This window comes from Eublepharis macularius, chromosome 4 (assembly GCF_028583425.1).
Source record: "Eublepharis macularius isolate TG4126 chromosome 4, MPM_Emac_v1.0, whole genome shotgun sequence".
In the NCBI taxonomy this organism is placed as follows: Eukaryota; Metazoa; Chordata; class Lepidosauria; order Squamata; family Eublepharidae; genus Eublepharis; species Eublepharis macularius.
This window is the reverse complement of record NC_072793.1, coordinates 125,349,818-125,371,553: the sequence shown is the minus strand read 5'-3', so window position 1 is coordinate 125,371,553 and position 21,736 is coordinate 125,349,818. Positions and strand designations below refer to the sequence as shown.

The 21,736-nt window shown below is 46.2% G+C and overlaps 1 protein-coding gene across 2 annotated transcripts in view; it reads left to right on the top strand.

The window, feature by feature from the left end:
* Positions 1 to 21,736, top strand: part of XPC (XPC complex subunit, DNA damage recognition and repair factor) — a 33,991-nt gene that overhangs the window by 9,593 nt on the left and 2,662 nt on the right. Inside the window, exons 5-15 of one of the 2 annotated variants that reach the window (XM_054976928.1) lie at positions 291 to 375; positions 1,974 to 2,131; positions 2,366 to 2,483; positions 3,534 to 3,623; positions 5,316 to 6,260; positions 7,463 to 7,623; positions 8,256 to 8,337; positions 10,398 to 10,532; positions 18,945 to 19,114; positions 20,058 to 20,151; positions 20,574 to 20,663. In XM_054976928.1, the coding sequence (XP_054832903.1) occupies positions 291 to 375; positions 1,974 to 2,131; positions 2,366 to 2,483; positions 3,534 to 3,623; positions 5,316 to 6,260; positions 7,463 to 7,623; positions 8,256 to 8,337; positions 10,398 to 10,532; positions 18,945 to 19,114; positions 20,058 to 20,151; positions 20,574 to 20,663 (2,128 nt within the window). The other variant, XM_054976929.1, reaches the window with a different exon arrangement.

The following is a 21,736-nucleotide window of genomic DNA, read 5'->3' as shown; positions in this document are numbered from 1 at the left end:
AGAAACTTGGATTAAATTTCATTCCTGTTTTTGTAAATCTTGGTCAATGGGAATTCATCTTAAAGCAGGATTCCTTCGTCTCACTCCACTTGAGAAGGGAAGGGGCATGGCATACATACGCAAGCTGGAAACAAGCTAGGTTTGTGTTTAATCTTGGTTTGTTGTGAGGTCTGAATGCAGCTGTTGAGTCCTGTATACAGCTGTATGCATATTATAATGTGAAGAATCTGCTCCTGTGTCTTCTGGGGCATGAGTTCTGACTTTATTGTTTAGCATGTGGCATCTTGCAGAGAGAAAAGGCAAGCTGAGTTTGAGACGTATCTCCGGAGGATGATGAAGCGCTTCAACAAAGAAGTTCATGAAGATACTCACAAGGTAAGAGTCACTTGGTTTATTTTATGAATATATTTACAAACTTCTTTTCTCCACAGTGGGGATCATAGGAGGCTTATAACCACATTCTCCCCATCTCCACAACTGCAGCCTTGTGGGAGGCAGGTAGAGTGATTGGCCCAAGGTCGCCCAGCAAGCTTCCATGGCAGAGTGGGGATTTGAACTTGTGTGTTGTACGTACGGTTGCCAGTCCCCTGCTGGAGGTGGGGAACCCCCTGCTCCCACCACCTGCCCCTGCTTATCTGGACGGCGGGGAGAAAGGCAGGGGAACACACCTTTTGGGGTGCGCTCCTGAGCAGTGCAGCGTGCTCCTGCATGCTGCAGTGGACTTATTTCAGCCATCTATGGAGTGTGGGAGCACTGCAGGGGCAGCATGACAGATCCCAGAGCACTCCTGCATTCTGCAGCAGGCTGATTTCAGCCCCAAATGGGCCTAAATTGGTCCACTGTGGAGTGCAGGAGCACTCCAGGATCTGTCGCACCACCCTGGGAGTGCTCCTGCGCTCCACAGAGGGCTAATTTTGGCTCCAAATGGGCCAAAATCAGCCTGCGGTGGAGTGCGGGAGCACTCCAAGGTGCAGCACATGGCCTGTGCGATGACATCACTTACCAGAAATGATGTCATTGCATAGTCCCTGGAGTGCACACAAGGACATCCATAAGGTGAGTGCCATGTCTCCCACCTCCTGCCTGGAGGGTAAGGGGACCTGGCAACCCTAGTTGTACATCCTAATCCAACACTAAGCATTATATCACACTGGCTCATAATGTAATGGGAATGTAATTGAAGAAAGTAAATGACAAGGACAAATTTGGGATTCTGTTTCTGTTACCTTATTCTGGTTCTTGATAGGAGACTTTATTGAAATTTGTGCATATTAAAATTCCAGGATCAGTATGTTGTTACTAGCAAGAGACATGTTCACCAAGTCATCTGGAAAAATACTTATTTTTGGTGGGGGTTAGAAAATGGTTGTTGTTTTGGTTGTTGAAATTTGTTAAATAGCACAAAATGCCACTCAAGAATCCCCTTTCACATATATTTCTTTTTAAATCTTAGTATAGCTTTCATCCTATAGGCCTAAACTTACTTGTTTATTTACAATATTTATATGCCACTTCTTCTATGCTCAGAGTGGCATAAAAATCATGACTAAAACAGCAATTAAAAGAATAACTTTAAACAGTAAACCAAAAAGGATGCAAATACAAGAAACTATAGCCTGCTAAGTACATTACAGTCAGTTTAATTAACAGTTAATTCTAATCTTCAAAAATTCTATTTTCAAGTAAAGATAGAGAGGGAAATCATCTTATTTTAATAGGGGAATCATTCCATAGATTCAGGGTGATCACAGTAAAGGGACTGCTTTTAGCAGTCACTGTTCATGGCTCAAGAGGGCACATAGAGAAAGTCCAATCTGTAAAATATAGGCAGTAGGACTGATATAACAGTTTTGAGTTCCTAGAATGCTTTTGGAAAAACTGGAACTGTCCATTTTGGTTTTGAACTCGAAGCAGCATCATTAATCAAAGGTTGCTGCTTTCTCTTTGGGGGGCCTGTTTTCTTTTCTCAACAGGTTCACTTACTGTGCTTGTTAGCAAATGGCTTCTATCGGAACAGAATCTGCAACCAGCCAGATCTCCAAGCTATTGGCCTTTCCATTATCCCAGCCCATTTTACCAAAGTGCCTCCAGATCGTGCAGACCGCTTGTATCTGTCAAATCTTGTGAAATGGTAAAATTCTCTCTTTTCCAGCTCTTTTGAAAAAATGGTATTTGTGTCTTTAGTGCAACAGAGAAAAATATTTGTTTCTGTATGCGTAGCCATCTAAGTATTAGCAATCTATTCTTTTAAAAATGTTAATTGTAAGAATGGGAGAATGTATGATGGCTTCTAAAATATGGGAATGCAATATGAAGAAGCTAACCAGGAAAGTAGAAAAAATAACACACGGTTTTGTTCTTCAAGGTTTGTTGCAACCTTTACTGTGAACAGTGAGCTCTCTATTAATGAAGAAAGCTGGCAGTCCACCTTAGAGCGGCGTTTTTCTGTCTATGCTGCACGAGATGATGAAGAATTGGTGCATGTAAGTGAAAAGGCTTTTAAGGCAGTAAAGTCTTTGGGAATTCAGATTCTTGAAATAGGAGACTAGGCAGCTTTTACATGAACCCCAGGTGGATGCTTGCTGTCGCTTCCATGGCTCTTCTCACATGGGCCGTTTCCAGATGGCTTACCTGAAGCCGCTCCATGCCTCAGTGTTGTGGATCGTGCCGGGAAAACGCGAAATAATCGCGTTTTCCCCGGCACGATCCACAACATTGAGGCATGGAGCGGCTTCAGGTAAGCCATCTGGAAACGGCCATGGATTGTGTAAGGTTTTCCACCTATATGGTTAGTGTCTTTTGCATACTATGCAAGCCATACTGATTTGCACTGACTCCAGGGGACATGGCAAGACTGATATTTTAAACGAATTTATTTATAGTCATTCTTGCTGAAACACAAAGTTACAAAATTAGACTTTTTTGCACTATCAGACATGATACGTCAAGTGATGCAGAAAATGTAATTATGAAGTAGGAAACAATGCAGTAAGAGCAGGATAATATACATATAACAAATAGATAATACATATAATACACAGTTGCATATGCTATAGCTCTGTTCTGTTTATAAAAGCACCTTCCCAAACCATTCATTTATACTTTAGCCCTTTACAAAAATTTGTCTTCCTGACTTCCATAGCCAGGCCATTCCGCAGGGTGGGAATCACTGCAGAGAATTCACACGTATAAGTTGCTGTAGGTCTTACCCATTTGCAGGATGGCACCTTCAGATGAGCAAAAACTTGCTGCTAGAAAAGCCTTTGGGGCAGAAGCTTTTGCCTGGAACCTGAACAGCACTGGAGCAGCTATGCAAGTAGCAGCAACTATAGAAGCTGGTGTCAAAGGAGATCAGACTCTGCTCATCTGCTGTGGGGAAAGTGCTATTTGGATTGCTTTTCATTCCATTTTATCTGGAAACAATTTTTACTGAGGTCATTGGGGGAGTAGGAAAATGCACTTGTGTTTGTGAGTGTGGGGGGCAGGACCATCAATATGAACCAAACAGTTATTTGTGTTTGTATTTTAAATAGATATTTTTACTTATTCTGCGGTCGTTGCAACTTCTGTGCCGGCTTGTCTTGTCTTTGCAACCCATTCCTCTGAAAAAGCAAGCAGGGAAGGTAAGAACAGCACATTAAAGTTATTGGTTATATTTTATTTTATTTTATTAATTCGATTTTTAGTCCACCCTCCCTACGAACAGGCTCAGGGCAGGGTACAATAAAATGTGTAATACACACTAAAACACTAAAATGCAATAAAAAATCCAAGAACCATGGTACATATACAGTCAACATCTCAGATGGTGACTCCCTCTAATTTCTCTCCAATTCTCAATCACAATGTAAAAACAAAAGAGGGGAGGGTGGGGGGGGCACAGTTTATAACATTCCGGTAACTGCGCTTGTAGAGGGGGCAGATGATGTCATAGCCTGCCTGGCGGGAGACTGGTAGGGAGGCTCCCAAGACAACCAAAGATTGGCCTCAACCATATGCCTGGCAGAACATCTCTGTCTTACAGGCCTGCCGAAAAGATATAAGATCTTGGCAGGCCCAGGTGTCCTCCGACAGAGAATTCCACCAGATTGGGACCAGGACTGAAAAGGCCCTGGCCCTGGTCAAGGCCAGCCGAGCCTCCCTGTGGCCAGGGACCACCAATAAGTTCTTATTTGCCAATCTTAGTGCTCTCCTAGGTTCATACAGAGAGAGGTGGTCCCTCAGGTATGCTGGTCCCAGTCCGTTTAGGGTTTTAAAGGTTAACACCAAAACCTTGAACTTGATCTGGAACTCCCCGGGGAGCTAGTGCAGTTGCTGCAAGATTGGAGTAATATGTGCCCTGTGTGGTGTACTCATCAGGATATGTGCAGCAGCATTCTGGACCTGCTGTCATTTCCAGGTCAAGCCCAAAGGAAGCCCTGCGTAGAGCGAGTTACAGTAGTCTATCCTGGAGGTGACTGTAGTGAGGCTCACTGTAGCTAGGTTGTGGGCTGCTACATAGGGCACAAGCTGCCTGGCCTGTCCAAGACGGAAAAATGCAGACTGGGCAACTGCTGTGACCTGGCCCTCTATCAATAAGGAGGAGTCCAGTATCACTCCAAGACTCCAGACTGATGAGACAGGCATCAATGGTGCCCCATCAAAGACCGGGAGCCGGATTCCCAAATCTGGTAGCCCCAGCCCAAGTACAGGACCTCCATCTTGATCTCTGTTAGCGAGATCACTGCAGGCAGACATGTGTTTTCAGTTTTTTAAAAAAAGAAATTACTATTTTTCCCCCTATCTTTGTTTCTTCAAGCCAGTTTCAGATTCTGACTTGGATCCATGAGAGGATTTTCATGAACGGAATGGAGGAGGTGATTTCCACTGGTTCCTCCCCTCTTTCTGCAGACCTCTGTCTTCCCCTGTATGCTGTTCCTGGGGGGTTCCGTGTCCCCCAGGAGTAACATTTCAGGCTACAGCATGAGAAGGCAGGCAAAGAAGTTGTGCTCCACTGCTGGGGATCCCTTTCATCAGAATTTTTGGTGGATTGAAGCCTCTGGCTTGATGGACCATAATTAATATATTAGTTTTTCTGAACAGAGGCTGTTTTACTATCACATTAATGCGGTAAATTTAATTAAACCATGGTTTTGTGTGATTCTGAGCTGAGCTAAGTAGCGAACGTACAGAATGGATACTTCAGAGCATAGCACTGTTGGCATAGTAACATTATTTTAAGATGTTGGCCTATATAAAAGAATCTAATGTGTTTAAATTTCTTTCATCTTCTCATTAACAGAAGATGAACAGAAACCTCCTTTGCTTTATTTCAGGGAGAGCCCCCATCCAAGAAGCGTTCTGCCAATATAGTCTCTGAGGAATTGGAGAGTTGTGCCAAAAAGCCTAGAGTTGCCCCAAGACAATACACAGGACTAAAGGCCAAACAAAAAGCAAGCCAAGAGGACATTTCATCAAAGAACCTAGAAGTTGACAGAAAACCAGATTCTCCTGAAGCCAAAAGGAAAACAAATAAGTCTAAAGCGGGTGCTCAGAAACAAAAAGAGTCTGGTGGTAGTGAAAGCAACTTGAGGGGAAGGGAAGGGTTGGGACGGCCCAAAAATGACCGCCAACGAAGAGTGGCCTCAAAGGTGTCTTATAAAGAGGAGAGTGGAAGTGATGAAAGTAGTGATTCCGAATTCCATGCTTCAGAGAATGATGATGATAGCAGCATTTCTGATGATGATTTTGAAACTACTAATAGGAAGCATAGGCCTTCACTGGGAACTCCTAAAGCAAGAGCAGCAGTTAAGAATAGACGAAAATCTACACCCGCGGTGTTGAAAGAACCCAAGAATTCAAACAAAGCTGAGCATTCATTGAGGAAAAACACTCTCTCAAGTTCTTCAAATTCATCAAAGAAAAGGAACAAAATAATTTCTAGTAGTGATGATGAAGAAGGAAGGCAAGAGCCAGTTACACGGAGAGGCACTGATCAATGGGTGGAGGTATTCATTGAAAGAGAAGACAAATGGGTGGATGTGAACTGTGTTCATGGCACAGTTGGTCAGCCTTCATTGAGCTTCAAATATGCCACCAAACCGGTGTGCTACATTGTTGGCATTGACAACGATGGATGTGTAAAAGATGTGACACAAAGATATGATCCAGCATGGATGACTTCAACTCGGAAGAGTCGTGTGGATGCCCAGTGGTGGGAGGACACTTTGGAACCATACAGAAGTCCATTTGTGGAACGGGAGAGAAAAGAAGAAAAAGAGGTAAGTATTATGGAATTGGTCAGGTTTTTTCTACGTGACCAAATTTGATTCCAAATTGGCTTAATGCTTCCCTGTCCTGATAATACTTTTGATTTTCTTTTCTTGAATAATTAAACATGGTGGACAGGGCAGACAGGGAGACAGAAGTCAGAGGTGTGAAGTGCATTCTGGATTTTTGTGGAATGGGCTTCACTAAATGGCTTTGATGGAGGATTAAGGGGTAGCAAGCTCTAAAATCTAAAAGCTTTTCACTGAGGAAGCAAATACCTGATAAATTAGCAGTTCCCATTTAGTTTCCAGTATGCCACAAATTTGTAAGCAGAATGAATTAGTGTTCATATATGCCAGAATTATTTGGAGGGGAATGAATACTTGTGCAACTCACTGTCAAGTGAAACTTTATTGTTCAGCAAAAAGCCATAGCAGAGCATGTTCTTGTAGTGTTCTAGTAGTATAAGTAATCTGGTCTGGTAGGCATTGTATTCCTCTGTATTCCCTGCTTAATCAGTCGATGGGTGGATGGATGCTTGACCTCCTGTTTCCAATAGTTACTAAGCAGGTGATCCATAATCAAGGTCTGGAGGCAACAAATCTCCTCTGGTTTACAGCAACTATATTCAGAGGTATATGGCTCTGAACCTAGAAATTCCATTTAGCAATTGTAATATATCACTGATTATAGACCGACTGTCCATAAATTTGATAAAGTGAGCCCAGTTGCTTTGATTCTGTGGATCAGTATATCCCTGTAGATTAGGAATAACAACATCTGGAATAATAACTGGGAAAGGCCACTTAGCTGTTTCAACCATAATAGTGAAAATTGCTTCCAGGGATGGCTCAGTTCATACTACATCCTGACCAAGTCAGGAATGGCTGGTTATTTTGAACTCTCTGCTTGTATGTAGAGATCTGGTTCATGCAGGTGTGTACACTGCCTATCTCATTGGTTGTTTCATTCAGCCCGAAAACTCACAGCTGAATGTGCGAACTGACCCCACAAGAAAGTATGTCTTCTGAGGTGGTGTGTCAAGTGACATGAAAGTTCCATTTGTAGTGTTAGAGCTGTGATAGCTCATACACACACACACAAGTCATCACTTGATCAGATGTGTCAGCTGGCCTTAGTCTTCCAACAACTGAAGAATATATTTGTGTGGTATAAACTCTGAAACTTGTCACTGACAGTATGTTTCCCACAGTTTTTAGTCCAGCTTCAAGACCAGCCCCTGCCAACAGCCATTGGTGAATACAAGAATCACCCACTTTATGCCTTGAAGAGGCACCTCCTTAAATATGAAGCCATCTACCCTGAGTCAGCTGCTGTGCTGGGATACTGCCGAGGGGAGGCTGTGTACTCCAGGTGAGACATCTCGTAGGTGTGTACACCCTGAAAAGTGGCTTCCCTGGGTATGTGATGAGATACTGAATCCCCTGCTACTGGTACCAGGAATAAAGCTGAACCTTTACAAATCACATCTAAAGTTCATTCCTTATAGGCTTCTTTTATGATATCCTCAAGGTTTCATTTTGACTATGTTAAGAATTGGAGATTTGTGCTTTCTGGTATAAAAGTCACAGAAGTGCAGCATTTGTTATGGATTACAGAATTCAGCATCTGAAGATTCCCAAGTTTCATTTTTTAACCGAAGATTTCTAGCTGTTATGACTGTGAAGACCAGTTTTGAACATGTGTAGGCAATGCCTGGTGAAATTTCAAAAGAACTGATAGTTGTGGAGGGAAGCATAGGCCTTCGGCAACCTACGTTGTTCATTGGCCTTGTCCATGACAATATTATGCAAAATTATAACCATTAACACGTTTGCTCAGTTTTACTCATGGCAGAATTTTAGCTCTTGTTCTAGAAATTGGATTATGTTTGTGCTGCTCCAATTCCCTCATTTTTAAAGTGTGGCATTAATATTGAATAGTAACCAGAATCATTGTGCGCGTTCATGTTGAGACGGGATGCTCTCTTACTTGGGCTTTTTCAGAGACTGCATTCACACATTGCACTCCAAGGACACATGGCTGAAGCAAGCTCGAGTGGTGAGGCTTGGGGAAGTACCATATAAGGTAAGGGAATGGCAGCTGTCAGCTGGCGTTATAGTGCTTGGGCCTCTGAAGTTTCCTCTGATGTCCCCTCCTTTTACTGGGATTCCATGTTTTATTATTTATAGATGGCTGATAGCCATGGATGGACCTGTTCTCCATGAAACTGTCCCACTTTAAATCTGTTTATGCCTATGGCCATCGCCACATTCCCTGGCAGCAAATTCCACATTTTAATCCCTTGTTGAGTAAAGTAGTTCCTTTTGTCCATTATGAATCTTGGCCATCAACTTTATCGGAGGCCCAGAGGCCCGTTGGGTTGACATTTTTACTAGGCTTTTCACTACAAGAAGATTTCTTTTAAATTTTGGTCTTAGCCAGTTCAGGTGCCATTCGCCTGTATTTAAAGTTAGGATTTTTCTTCCTTACACTTAACCACATTGAACTTAATGTGCCACATTGTTGCCCACTCACCCAATTTGTGGAGACCCTTCTGGTAGCTCTTTGCAAGCTGCCTTGGTTTTCATCACCCTGATGAAACCTGATCACTACTCTAGTCATAGTTTCCACTTTCTTCCCGTGGCAGGAGGAGGAAAATATTAGTTACTCTGACTCCTGGACAGAGGCAGGAATAGGCAAGCAGGGGCTGGGGAATCAGGCAGCCACTCCTGTGGAGATGCCACCAATTCCTGGCCGCCTTTTGCTCAGCCTGCTGTGTCAGTTGAATGTAGGAGGAATGAGGAGGCTGGACAAGTGCTTTCGGCTCTCGATGACCTTGGGTCTGTCATTCTTGCTTCTAATGCTGCTGTGAGAAAGAAATGTGGGCAAGGGGGAATGCAGGCCACTTTATTAAGTGTTTTATTTATTAAGCCCATTTTTATCCTGCTCTTCCTACAAGGAGCTCAGGGTGGCACACCTCATTTTCTTCTGCACTTATCCTTCCAACAACCCTGCAACTTAGGTTCAGCTGAGAAATAACTGGCACGAGGCCACACAGCAAGTGGGGATTTCCATCCGAGTCTCCCAGATCCTGGTCTCTAAACACTACACTTCACTGGCTCTTGAGCTCTTTGTGGGACAAAAATCAAATAAATTGGAGACGGGATTTGCTAGGACAGACATATGAGAATTAGCAAATTACATGTGTCTTACTTTCCACAGTTCTTGGGATATTTTGGACAGCACATCCATTTTTCAGCCTGAAGGCTTCCATGCTTTTAATTTTTTTATAGATGGAAGATTCGGGGTAGGTGAAGCTTTTCATACCCTTGTATCACTCACACATGGCAAACTATGTCTGTTGAAATTTTGCATTTTCCACAGCCCTGAGGGTTGGTCACTTCAAATTTGGGAATTGACTGTGGTGCCTCTCACCCCATATTTTCCTGTTCTGGTCTTTAATATAAGATGAATGCTAACTAAATGTCTTGGAGTGTGGAGAAGTCACTGACCTTTACTATGACTTCTGGGTGAAGAATTATAGTGGTGGTCTAGGTGGTTCCAGCTGACTTCAGTAGAAAAGCAGTTTAGATTTCGTGGCAGAGGATATGGAGTTACAAACAAGGCCCACCAAAGTATTATGATCTCCTTTGTGAAACCACCTATTGGCTTCCATTTCCTAACCAGGCCTGGTTTAAGCTTCTGCATTTGTTGTCAAATCTCTTCATGCTTAAGTATCTTCTGATAGATTTTTTCTCTTTCTGCTTTATTGATTCTCTACTCATGGTTAAGCTTCAAGTTACTTTGGTTTCATTTCCTCAGTCTCAAACTTATGGCTCCCCAACATCTGCATTTCTCCCTCCTTACAACTGCCCCCTGGAAGTCCTGTTCCATTTAAAGTGCTATAATGAAGTAATATCCTGTTTGAAGTAGTATCTTGTATGTTCTCATAATGGACAGAATAGTGCCTATTTCAATTTGTTCAAAGCTATACTTAACTGCATGTAGTTTGGCCTAAAAGATAACCTACCTGCATCAGCCAAGAGATAAGCAAAGCTGTCTCTTCTGCCCTATCTCATCTGAATGGAGTGCCTGCCTTAATGTGTCTGTAGTGTGTCTGACATTCAATTGTCTTGTTTGCACAGATGGTCAAAGGCTACTCCAACCAGGCAAGGAAGGCACGAATGGTGGAACCTGCATACCGGGACAAGAAGGACTTGGCACTTTTTGGTCTCTGGCAAACAGAGGATTATCAGCCCCCTCTGGCAGTGGATGGAAAGGTAAGGCAGAGACAAGATCAACTACAATGGAGAGGTTTTAATAAACTGAAACCTTAGTATCTGTGCTACTGTATCTGCCTGCTAACCACTGTAACATCATTTTTGACAATGCTGCTGGCATAGTATTTCATATACATGCATTTCCAACCATTGTTTGTCTCCACCCAGGAAAAGCAAGTATTGTCAGAAGTGGTTTCCATCCCCCCTTCCCAATCCTCCAAATATTTAAATATGCTATCAGTAGTATTAGCAACACATCACATTTTGTGGTATACTGTTTTATTGATTCTAAGCATATACTAAGTTTTTGGGATTCAACTGCAGTTCTTTTGAGCTTTTCCAAACCAGTCCTAGTATTCTCAACACCAATTCTACAGTAGTTTTATTAGATTCAGTGGAATTACTCCAGAATAATCAGCTTGAAAACTGCATCTTAATTGCTGATAAGATTTCACCCTTGGCTGGGGGGTGGGGGAGGGCAACCTTTGAAAAAGAAGATTATTGGGCTTTTTCAGGGGCAATGTTATGGCAGAACTGTGTTGATTTGAAGCATTTAGGCCTTGTCTTTTTAAAAAATTCAGCAGCCCAAAATGTTTTTCAAGATCTCAGTGGAGCATTTTTGGGTGTTGTGGCATTTTACTCCTTTTATTTATTTATCCCCATAGCAACCCTGTGAGGTACGTTAGGCTGAGAGTGTGTAATTGGCCCAAGGTCACCCAGCAAAGTTCGAGCAAACTTCCATGGCAGAGTGGGGTCCAATCCTGGTTCTCCCAGATCCTAGTCCAGCACTTTAACCAGGATGCCCTGCTGGCTCTCTTAATTAGACCTGTATTATGCTGCCTCTCTGACTTCATTAGTGTTTCCTTAGATTTTCACTGCCACCAAAAACCATTTCCTTAGTTCTTTACATTTAATCTGAAGAATGGGGAAAACAGGGTTAACATACCTGTAACTTATGTTCATCGAGTTCTTCTGTGCTGACACACATGGGGACTGCGCAGGCGCAGGCCAGCCGCCGGAGAATTTTCTAGAGCTTCCATGGCTCCGAAGGGGCCGTTTGTCGCGCGCCTCAGCGACCGTTTTCCCGCCCAAACGGTCACGTGATCCTCCAGCGACCAACGGCCCCTTCCCTCAGTTCTCCCTTGCCGCCGCTTGACCAACACACTTCAGCCGTAACACCTTAAAAACACCAATTTCCGTTACAGCCATCACAATACCGTGCATTGGAGTTCACAGCGGGGTAGGAGGGAGGGTTGTGTGTCAGCACAGAAGAACTCGATGAACATAAGTTACAGGTATGTTAACCCTGTTTTCATCTTCGTTCTTCTGTGCCTCCACACATGGGAGTGTACCAAGCTTCACACAATAAGGAAGGCGGGGGTGAAGTCCAACACAATTTTATTAAGCAAACAAGATCAACAATAAATAGATATGCATATATACATCTATGTAAAAATACTGTGTAAGGACACATAAATACTCAATATTTACATATATACACACCCCCAGGTACATATATACACACTTTCACTCAAGGGTACCCAACAGGTACGCCAAGAAAGTCATTCCAAAACTCCCTCAGGAAAAAAGGGAGTGTAAGACAGCCTTGGCCACAGATACATCCTGCTCCGCATTGACATCAACGGCGTAATGCCTGACAAAGGTGTCTGCAGAGGACCATGTGGCTGCTTTACAAATGTTAACCAGGGGCACCCCCCTGAGGAGTGCCGAAGAGGATGCTTGGGACCGCGTGGAGTGGGCCCTGACACGAAGCGGGCAAGCCACCCCTGCCAGGGAATAGGCCTTGCTAATGGCCGTCACAATCCACCTAGACAGGGTCTGTGAGGAAGCCCTGTTACCCTTGTCCTTGGCCCCAAAACATACAAACAGGTGAGGACAGGAGCGGAATCCCTTCGTCCTATCCAGGTAATAAGCTAGGGCCCTCTTCAAGTCTAGGGAATGGAGGGCCTTTTCCCCCTTAGAGGAAGGTTGAGGAAAGAATGCAGGCAGTGAGATCTCCTGCGAGAGGTGGAAGGCGGACACCACCTTGGGCAGGAACCCGAGGCAGGGACGCAGGACCACCTTGTTGGGATGAAACACAAGAAAGGGAGGGTCAGACCGCAGTGCAGACAGCTCACTGACCCTTCTGGCCGATGTGACGGCCACCAAGAATGCTACCTTGTAGGATAGCATATCCAAGGGGCATGTAGCCATAGGTTCAAATGGAGGCAACATGAGACGTGAGAGCACCAAGGACAGCGACCACTGAGGCACTGGCGCCGACACAGGTGGGTAAAGATTGTACATGCCCTTAAGGAACTGGCGGGATTGTGGGTGAGAAAACACCGTAGCACCCTCAACTCGGGCGTGAGCAGCTGATATCGCTGCCAAGTGGACCTTGAGGGAGGACACCTTCAAGCCCTGGCCACGCAGGTGGCACAAATACTCGAACACAACCCCCAAGGGACTGCTATCGGGCACCACTCCTCTGGCAAGTGCCCAGAGCTCAAACCTGCACCACTTGGCCGCATAAGCGCGCCTAGTGGATGGCCGACGAGCATTCAGGAGGACCCTCTGTACCTCGTCAGTAAAGCCTACAGGGGAGGAACGATCCGCCAAGCCGTTAGGTGCAGCTTCCTGGGATCGTGGTGGACTAGGCTCCCGTTTAGGAGAAGGTCTTGCCGAGGGGGCAGACTCACATATGTCCGCTGGGACATCCGCAGGAGCTTCGGGAACCAAACCTGCCGTGGCCAGAAGGGGGCCACCAGGATGCAGTCCGTCCCGTCCTCCTCTATCTTGCACAGGACCCTGGGAATCAAGGGGAATGGAGGAAACATGTAGTGCAAGCCCTGCGTCCACGTAAACTGGAAGGCATCCCCAATAGAGAGGGGGTCGCTCCCTGCCCTGGAACAGAACGTGTGGGCCTTGGTGGTCGCCGCAGTGGCGAACACGTCTACCACCGGATGACCCCACATCTGGAAGATCGGCCCAACGCACTCTCCGTTCAGTTCCCACTCGTGGTCTAGTAAGGGGGCCCTGCTGAGGGCATCTGCCCGGGCATTGTCTGACCCAGCCACGTGTATAGCACGGAGTGACACGCCGTTCTTGATAGCCCACTGCCAAGTGAGTGTGGCTTCCCGGCACAGGGCCATGGACACTGTGCCCCCCTGCTGATTCACGTAGTACATGGCAGTCGTGTTGTCCGTCTGCACCAAGACCTGACGATTCCTCAGCAGTGCTGTAAGAGACACAAGTGCGAAACGAATGGCCCTTAGTTCAAGCACATTGATATGGAGGGTCTTTTCCCTGTCAGACCAGACATCTTGCACAGACACATCACCACAGTAAGCCCCCCATCCCAACAGGGAGGCATCAGTGGTAACCGTGATGTCATGGTGTTGATACCCAAAAGGGGTCCCTCTAAACAAGTTGTCATCAGACAGCCACCAGTCCAAGGAGGAGAGGATGACCCTCGGGATAGAGAATTTGAGGGACGGAGGGTGCAGCAGAGCATCGTACCTCCGCACAAACCAGTTCTGGAGAGGGCGCATACGCAGCCTAGCGAAAGGCACCACAGAGGTAGCCGCTGCCATATGCCCTAGTAAGCACTGGATAGTGCGCACAGACTGGAACCGGTTCCTTTTAAACATGGACACTAGACCCCTTAGGGACCGAGCCCTCTCCAAGGGGAGCAGGGCCTTACCCTCCACAGAGTCTAACAGTGCACCAATGTAGGACACCTTGCAGTTGGGCACTAGCTTGGATTTCTCCAAGTTCACCAGGAGCCCCAGGCGTTGGCAAGTGCTAAGTACCATGCCAATGTCCTGCACCAGCCTAGACTCCGATTCAGCCACGATGAGCCAGTCATCGAGGTACGGAAAGATGGTACAGCCTTCTTCCCGCAGGAAGGAAACCACAGGGGCCACACATTTAGTGAACACTCGTGGGGCAGTGGACAGGCCAAAGGGGAGCACCTTATACCGGAAAACCCTTTGCCGGTAAACAAAGCTCAGGTACTTCCTGTGCTCCTTCCGTATGCCCACGTGAAAGTATGCGTCTTTTAAGTCAAGAACCGCAAACCAATCTCCCTGTTTCAGCAAGGCGATCACAGCCGCCAACGTAACCATTTTGAATTTGGTCACCTTGAGGAAGGCATTAAGGCCCCTCAGATCTAAAATGGGACGTAAGCCCCCATCCTTCTTAGGGACCAGGAAGAACCTAGAGAAGAAACCCTTTACAGAGTCCTCATAGGGCAATTCTTCCACAGCACCCTTGGCCAAGAGCGACACGATCTCCGCATCCAGCTCGGCCATAGTGTTATTGACAGCTGTCAGGGGTGAACTGCATCTAGGCAGCTCAACAAACTCCAGCCCGTATCCCAGTTCAACAATCGTTAAGACCCATGAGTCAGATGTTATTGACTCCCACTCAGAGAGGAGTGGACTCAGTCTGTCCGAAAAGTTCGGGGATACGGCTGGCGTGACCCGTCAGTACTGCCTCCCGGCGCCCTGCTGATCTTTCTGCTGGGCCGGTTGTTGTGCCGGACGAGGCTTGAAGGGCCGACGCCTCCTCTGCTGTTGTGCGGGAGGGTAAGGCCGCTGCTGGTAGGCAGGATACTGCTGGTAGCCCGGCCGCTGTTGTTGGTACCTGCCCTGGTAGTGGTAAGGGCCAGACCGGGGAGCGTACCGTGACCTGGAGGAGGGCTTGTCCGCTGGAGCCAGACCCAAAGACCGCGCCGTCTGTCTGTCCTCCTTTTTCTTCTTCAGGGTCTCGTCGGTGGACTTGGAGAACAGCGAGTCCCCTTCAAAGGGCATGCTCTCCACCCTGGAACGCACCTCTTGGGACAGGGCCGTCGACCGCAACCAAGAGTGGCGCCTGAGGACCACCGCAGAAGCCATCCCCCTAGCAGCAGTGTCAGCAGCGTGACTCCCAGCGTTCATTTGCTGTTTAGACAGCCGGACAGCCTCTGTCTGCAACAGGGAGACGACAGCCTTCTGCTCAGGTGGGAGGTCTCGAGTGTAGGATGCCAACTTCTCCCAGAGGTACAGTTGGTACCCTGCCATGATGGTCTGGTAGTTGGCAATCCTCAGACCCAGCGAAGCTACAATGTACTGGCGCCTGCCCATGGCATCAAGCTTCTTGCCCTCTTTATCGGCAGGCACCGAGGAATGACCCGAACGTCGGGGGTTGAACTCCTCTGTGACCAAGGAGGAAGGCGGAGGGTGCTTCACCAACGCCGGCCAGGTGCCCTGCTTGATCTTGTAAAGCTGCTCGATGCGCTTAGATGTTGGAGGTTGATCACAGGGCACCTGCCACACCTTCTCCACAATCTCCTCAATACCCTCGAGCATGGGGAAGCCAACGTACGCCGGATTATCCCCATAGATACGCTTGAGGAGCTTGTCCTTGGTCTGGGGGACTGCCGAAGAGATATCCATCTCGAGAGCCTTGGCCATCCTTGCCATCTGGTCGGCGTAGATGCGGAGGTCCTCGAATGGCGAGTCCGCAGATGGCACTAGCTCCTCAGCTGGCGATGGTTCGGACCAGGACTCCAACTGGTAGCCGCCAAAGCTCTCCACATCCTCCTCATCGGAACCGAGCTGGGATTCCGGAACCTGGAGCGGAGGGGGAGCCCACGCCGACCTCGATGTCGAAGGCCTCGGTTCCGACACGGAGAAGCCCGCAGGTGCCCCCTCCCATTGGCAACGGTATGGCGAGGGGAGGTAGGAAGCCTGTCGATGCCGGGACGCAGTGGACCGGACAGATCGGACACTGTCCCCGGAACCATGCCGCTCACGACCGACCGGAGGTGGAGACGGACGGACAGGCGACGGACGGCTCCGACGAGGAGACGGGCTCGGTTCCAGCCTCGGCGACCGAAGGGCAGGCGATGGTCGGCTCCGACGGCGCGGGCTCGGCTCCGGCCCCGACGAGAATTCTGCGGGCACCGTCTCGAAGGCCATCGGATCCGGCACCGGCACGGAGATGTCCTCTGGTTCGGGGGAACCCAGATGAGGGGAAGGCGTGTGAGGAAGCACGATGACTTCCTCCTGAGGAGCGGGGCGCGGCGACCGATGGTGCTTGGTCTTCTTCTTCTTCTTCGCCGGTTCCGAAGAAGACCTCGGAACCGACGCGCTCCTCGCCTTCGAAGGGGACCTCGGCTTCGACCTCTTAGGCTTCATCGGAACCGATCCGGACGTCGGTTCCGACCGGGGACTCGGTACCAGGATCCTCGGTTCCGACGTAGGTCTCGGATCCGACCTGGTAGATGACGCGCTACGGGGCGGCCGCACCGGTCCCTGCGCTGGAGAGGCCGCTCTCGACGCTGAGGTACTCGGGGGACGCGGTTTCGACCCCGACCTCGCGGAGGCCACTGAGCCAGCTCTTGAATGCCGTTCGGCAGAGGGGCTAGGGCCGGCCTTGGGGGAGGGCAACGGAGCGCCTCCGGACATGACCTTCTGCCACAGGGAGGAGTTCAGTCGGGCCTTACGCTCCTGCCGGGCCTTGCTGGTGAAGCCCTGGCAAACCTTACAGGCCGACACGTTATGGGTCTCCCCCAAACAAAACAGGCACAGTTCATGGCCATCGGTCTTGGCCATTTTCGTGTGGCATTGGAGGCAATGCTTGAAGAGAGCCTTTGAGGCCATCTTCAGGGGCACGCGAAAGGAAGGTCAAAAACAGTCCGAGTCAAATTACCGAGTCCACAACAAAGTCCAAAACGAGATCCGAAGAGTAGTCGAGGTCACGAAGTCCGAAGTCAAAATCCAAGCAATCAGTCAGAATAAAGCACGAAGCACAAAAAAGCACAGAGCAACGAAGCTCACGTTCTCTCCAAGCGGCGGCAAGAAGAGAACTGAGGGAAGGGGCCGTTGGTCGCTGGAGGATCACGTGACCGTTTGGGCGGGAAAACGGTCGCTGAGGCGCGCGACAAACGGCCCCTTCGGAGCCATGGAAGCTCTAGAAAATTCTCCGGCGGCTGGCCTGCGCCTGCGCAGTCCCCATGTGTGGAGGCACAGAAGAACGAAGATGAAGCTTAGTTATGACTGTATAGTGACAGAATGGTTAGTGTGTAGGAGTGGCTATGAGGTTAAAAGGGATCCTTTATTCTAGATAAAACAGAATTCTGCTTAAACAGAGAGTTTATTTAGAAGTACATATGTGTAATGTTTCAGGGTAGTTCCAAAAGTGTAAATGGTTTCATTAAGATTACTAGCTTCCTAGTTGCTAGATAGGTACACATTTTCTTTGTATTTTCTAAATAGAACTAAACCCAAAGACTTTATTCCCTTGGGTGCCACTTAGGCTAATACCACCTACAAGAAAGAACACACAGACTTCCCTAAGTTTCCAGAACCTCACTCTTCCTCTATCTTTCACTCTTTCTCTTTGAACCACTATCTAAAACTGCAGTTGACTCTGCTCCCTCGAGTACAGCTACCATCCAATCATAACACACTTCACTTACCCATCTAGCCCGCCTCTTTTTAACCATAGAGGCCTGCATTTGAAACTCAAGCAAGCATGCATTCAAAATCCTACAGTAATTAGCAGAAATAAAACACACAAATATTTTTACATGGCAAAACGTTTCAGTGTGTAAGTAATTGCAAACTTTCTGATTATACTCTGCTGTCTGGACTACTGTAACCTGGCCATCATAAAAGGCTTGAATTAATTTTGATGTATGTATTTATTAACGGATTTTAGTATTAACTTATTGTATGACTGCAAATTCATGATTGTATATAGTTTAATAGTTTATTGTTATTTTTTAAAATATATATTGATTTAAAAAAAAGGCTTGAATTAATAGTGCAGGATCCTTCTCTGTTGTCTGAATTCCTTGCATCAAAGTTAAAACATTATTTTGGAAGGAAGAACTCTAATCAGGAAGTTGTGCAGGTGCTGTAAGGATTGTTCGTGCACCTCGAGATCTATTCTATTTTGCTGCTGCCATGTTTTGCTATTAATTAGAATTGATGAGGAGTCAAGCGTATCTACAGACTGTTTAAGCTACTTTGGGGGAATCAAGTTGAACTGGGCCAAAGTTGGTTAAAGTCATTTATGGGTTGGCCTTTAAAGGATAATAACAGATTGATGCAAGTGTGAACCTCCACCAGGTTCTTCGGGGACAGTCTTCATAACTGATAAGAATATTAGCATGCCAGTACAAACACAGATTGTAAGAGTACTTACTTAAATTTACTCCTAAAGTTATGGCTTTTTAAACATAGTAAACAGAATTGCACTTAAATGTTTTGTGTTCTTGGGAACTTATCTTGTAGATACCAGTCCTGCAGCAAATTTTCTTCTAAAGTTTATCATTTCAAACAGCGTTGGGCATCTCAGCAAGAGGCAATTTATATTTTAAAACATTAACTTTAATCTTTCTTCCTTATTTCTTGTTTTCAGGTTCCTCGGAATGAATTTGGAAATGTGTATCTTTTCCAGCCCAGCATGTTACCAGTAGGCTGTGTGCAGCTAAAGCTTCCTAACCTTCACAGAGTGGCACGTAAATTGGATATTGACTGTGTTTCAGCTGTTACTGGATTTGATTTTCATGGTGGCTACTCACACCCAGTGTATGTCACAGTCTTGTTCTGGTTTTGTTAGGTCTACAGTGGTTTCATCTGTGGGACCTGATATGTGTTCCATCAGTGGAGAATATGTCTTAGATATGTAGGCTGAGAATATGTGACTGGCCCACATTCACTCAACAAGCATCCAGGGCAGAGTGGGTATTTCCACTCTGCCATGGAAGCTTGCTGCATGGCTAAGACCACACCTGGTAGTCACCATTTTTGTTCTTTATTGTGACTGCCTGGTTTGGGCAGTCTCTGATTTTATTGATGGCATTGTCCTGGTATGTTAAGAGGAGGAGGAGAAGGGAGAGCTATGGGGGAAGACCTCTGAGATGAAAGGCCCTCTGGACTGAATGCTGCCCAGTTACCCCAACTCTGGCCTCTATTTTCCTTTTACTTAAACCCCAGCTTCCACAATATCCATAAAAAGGAGGACAAACGCTTTTATTTACTGTATGGTAGCTTTGTAGTCTCCAAAGAGCTTTTATTTGGGACCCTAGTAATGTGGTACTTGAGAATGAGGTTGTTAGAAACCCCTTTCCCACAGCTATTTTTACTTGACAGACAGCACACAGTTGGAACAGAATAATAACCAGAGATTTATTTACAGAAAACACGTTGAAGACTGTGAATTAGGGTAGGCTGAGTGGAAGTGACTGTGCCCTAAACCCTCCAATGAACTGTAGGGTCAAGTAGAGATCTGAATATAGGCCCAAGGCCAACATCCTTTGCACTAGGTCAGGATCTTGCCTCAACAACATAGTCTTTACATTTTGTGGCATGAAATGGGGTGCCAGTTGCCACTGCACAGTGACGTAACCATGTTGATGTTTCTAGGAAAATCTGGCAATGTCATAATGAATCTTGCCTTGTAAGAATTGTTAATCTGTTGCATCAACACACAAACTATATCTGCATAGTTAGATTATGATGTTCTCACCAGTACTGAAGGCTACATAGTCTGTGAAGAATACAGAGAGGTGCTTGTTGCAGCCTGGGAGAATGAAGAAGCGGAGAGAGAAAAGAAAGAAAAAGAGGTAAGAATCCCTTTGAAAGGGATCCTCCCCTTCAGTGAATTGAACTGGCATTTAGAGAACCCAGGCATCATTAGGGCAAGGTAGTTCTAGTGAACAGCAAAATGTTATCACAGTTTCCAATATCATCTCAGATTCCTAAATGTTTGTGTTCTTGGGTTATCACCTAGTTGTGAATATGGAGGTACGTTTAACATGAGGGGTGCCGATTCCTGCATTTCAATTACTTTCTCATACATCCAGTTCAACGGAATACATAGAAAGTTACTGCTTCGATGCAGAGCTTAATAAGGATTTGGATACTAGTTCTTCCCTTTGGCCCAAGAGAGTTCAGATTACTGCGTTGTTCTCTTGTAAAATATAAGGCCTACAATTATTTTAATTGTACCTTCCACTTCCTAATTATGAGTGAATTTTAAATGCAGAAGCGAGAGAAGAGAGTGTTGGGGAACTGGAAATTGCTAGTGAAAGGAGTTCTGATCCGAGAGAGACTGAAGGAACGCTACTCCACTAAGGTAAAAAAAAATAGTATAACCTGTTTCTTCTGCTTGGGTGTTGTTAATAACTGCGCTTATATACCACTCTTCTAGACAGATTACTGCCGCACTTAGAGTGGTGAACAAAATCAGTGTGTTATTATCCCCACAAATAGTTAAGGAGGCTGGGGCTGAGAGGAGTGGCTCTCAGGCCACCTACCGAGCTCATGGCACTAGTGGAATTTGAGCCAGCAGAGTGCTGGTTCATAACTCACCCACTTAACCACTATACTACAGCAGCACTCACTGAGATTATTCAGAACTGTATATTGGAGTCAACATCTGACTCACAAAGGTTTAAAAAAAAAAACGTGTGTGTGTCAACTGTTCTTGAACTGAGATGGACAGTGTTTGTCCTTTCCCCCAAATCTGTGTAATTTCCTCTTCTATATTTCAGCAAAGGGCTTCTTCAGATGTTGCAGCTTTCTGAGTGGACATTAAGTTGTCCTGAATGGTGGTGTATAAATCGAATGCTGTTATTTCTGAGCAGGAAAAGTCTACTGCATGTTGTTTCATAGGCCTTTTGCCACACTGATCAGTCAGCTGATTGAAGGACTGCCCAGTCAGTATATTTGTGACAAAATGAGCATCCCTGCTATACTTACAGTGATATGGAGAATGCTTCTCTTGCTACAGAGACTGATCTCTAATGTTCAAGGTAGCCCTATGGTAATGCTTGCTATAGGACTCGCATTAATATTTATCTACAAGTTGGATATAAAATTATTTTGTGATTCGACCCTATTGTCTGGATGGGAGAAGGACTCTGCAGTCAGTGGCTTGAATAAGTAGAGATCACTTTGTGAGCAAAGGTTGGAGACCACTCAGCTAAGAGGTTGTGTAAAATTACCGAAGAAAGAAAAGGTAATTATGCTCCAGCTGTTGGGAGGGGAAGAGAAAAACTCTCCCTGAACTTTATATATGATGAAGGAAATTCCGCACATCTTTTTAGTACTTTTACCACAAACTCATTATAAGGAGTGATGGAACTTGTAATAGTGGATGCTGAACTAATAATGATGTGTGGCGGTGAATAGTAAGTATAGCTCTTA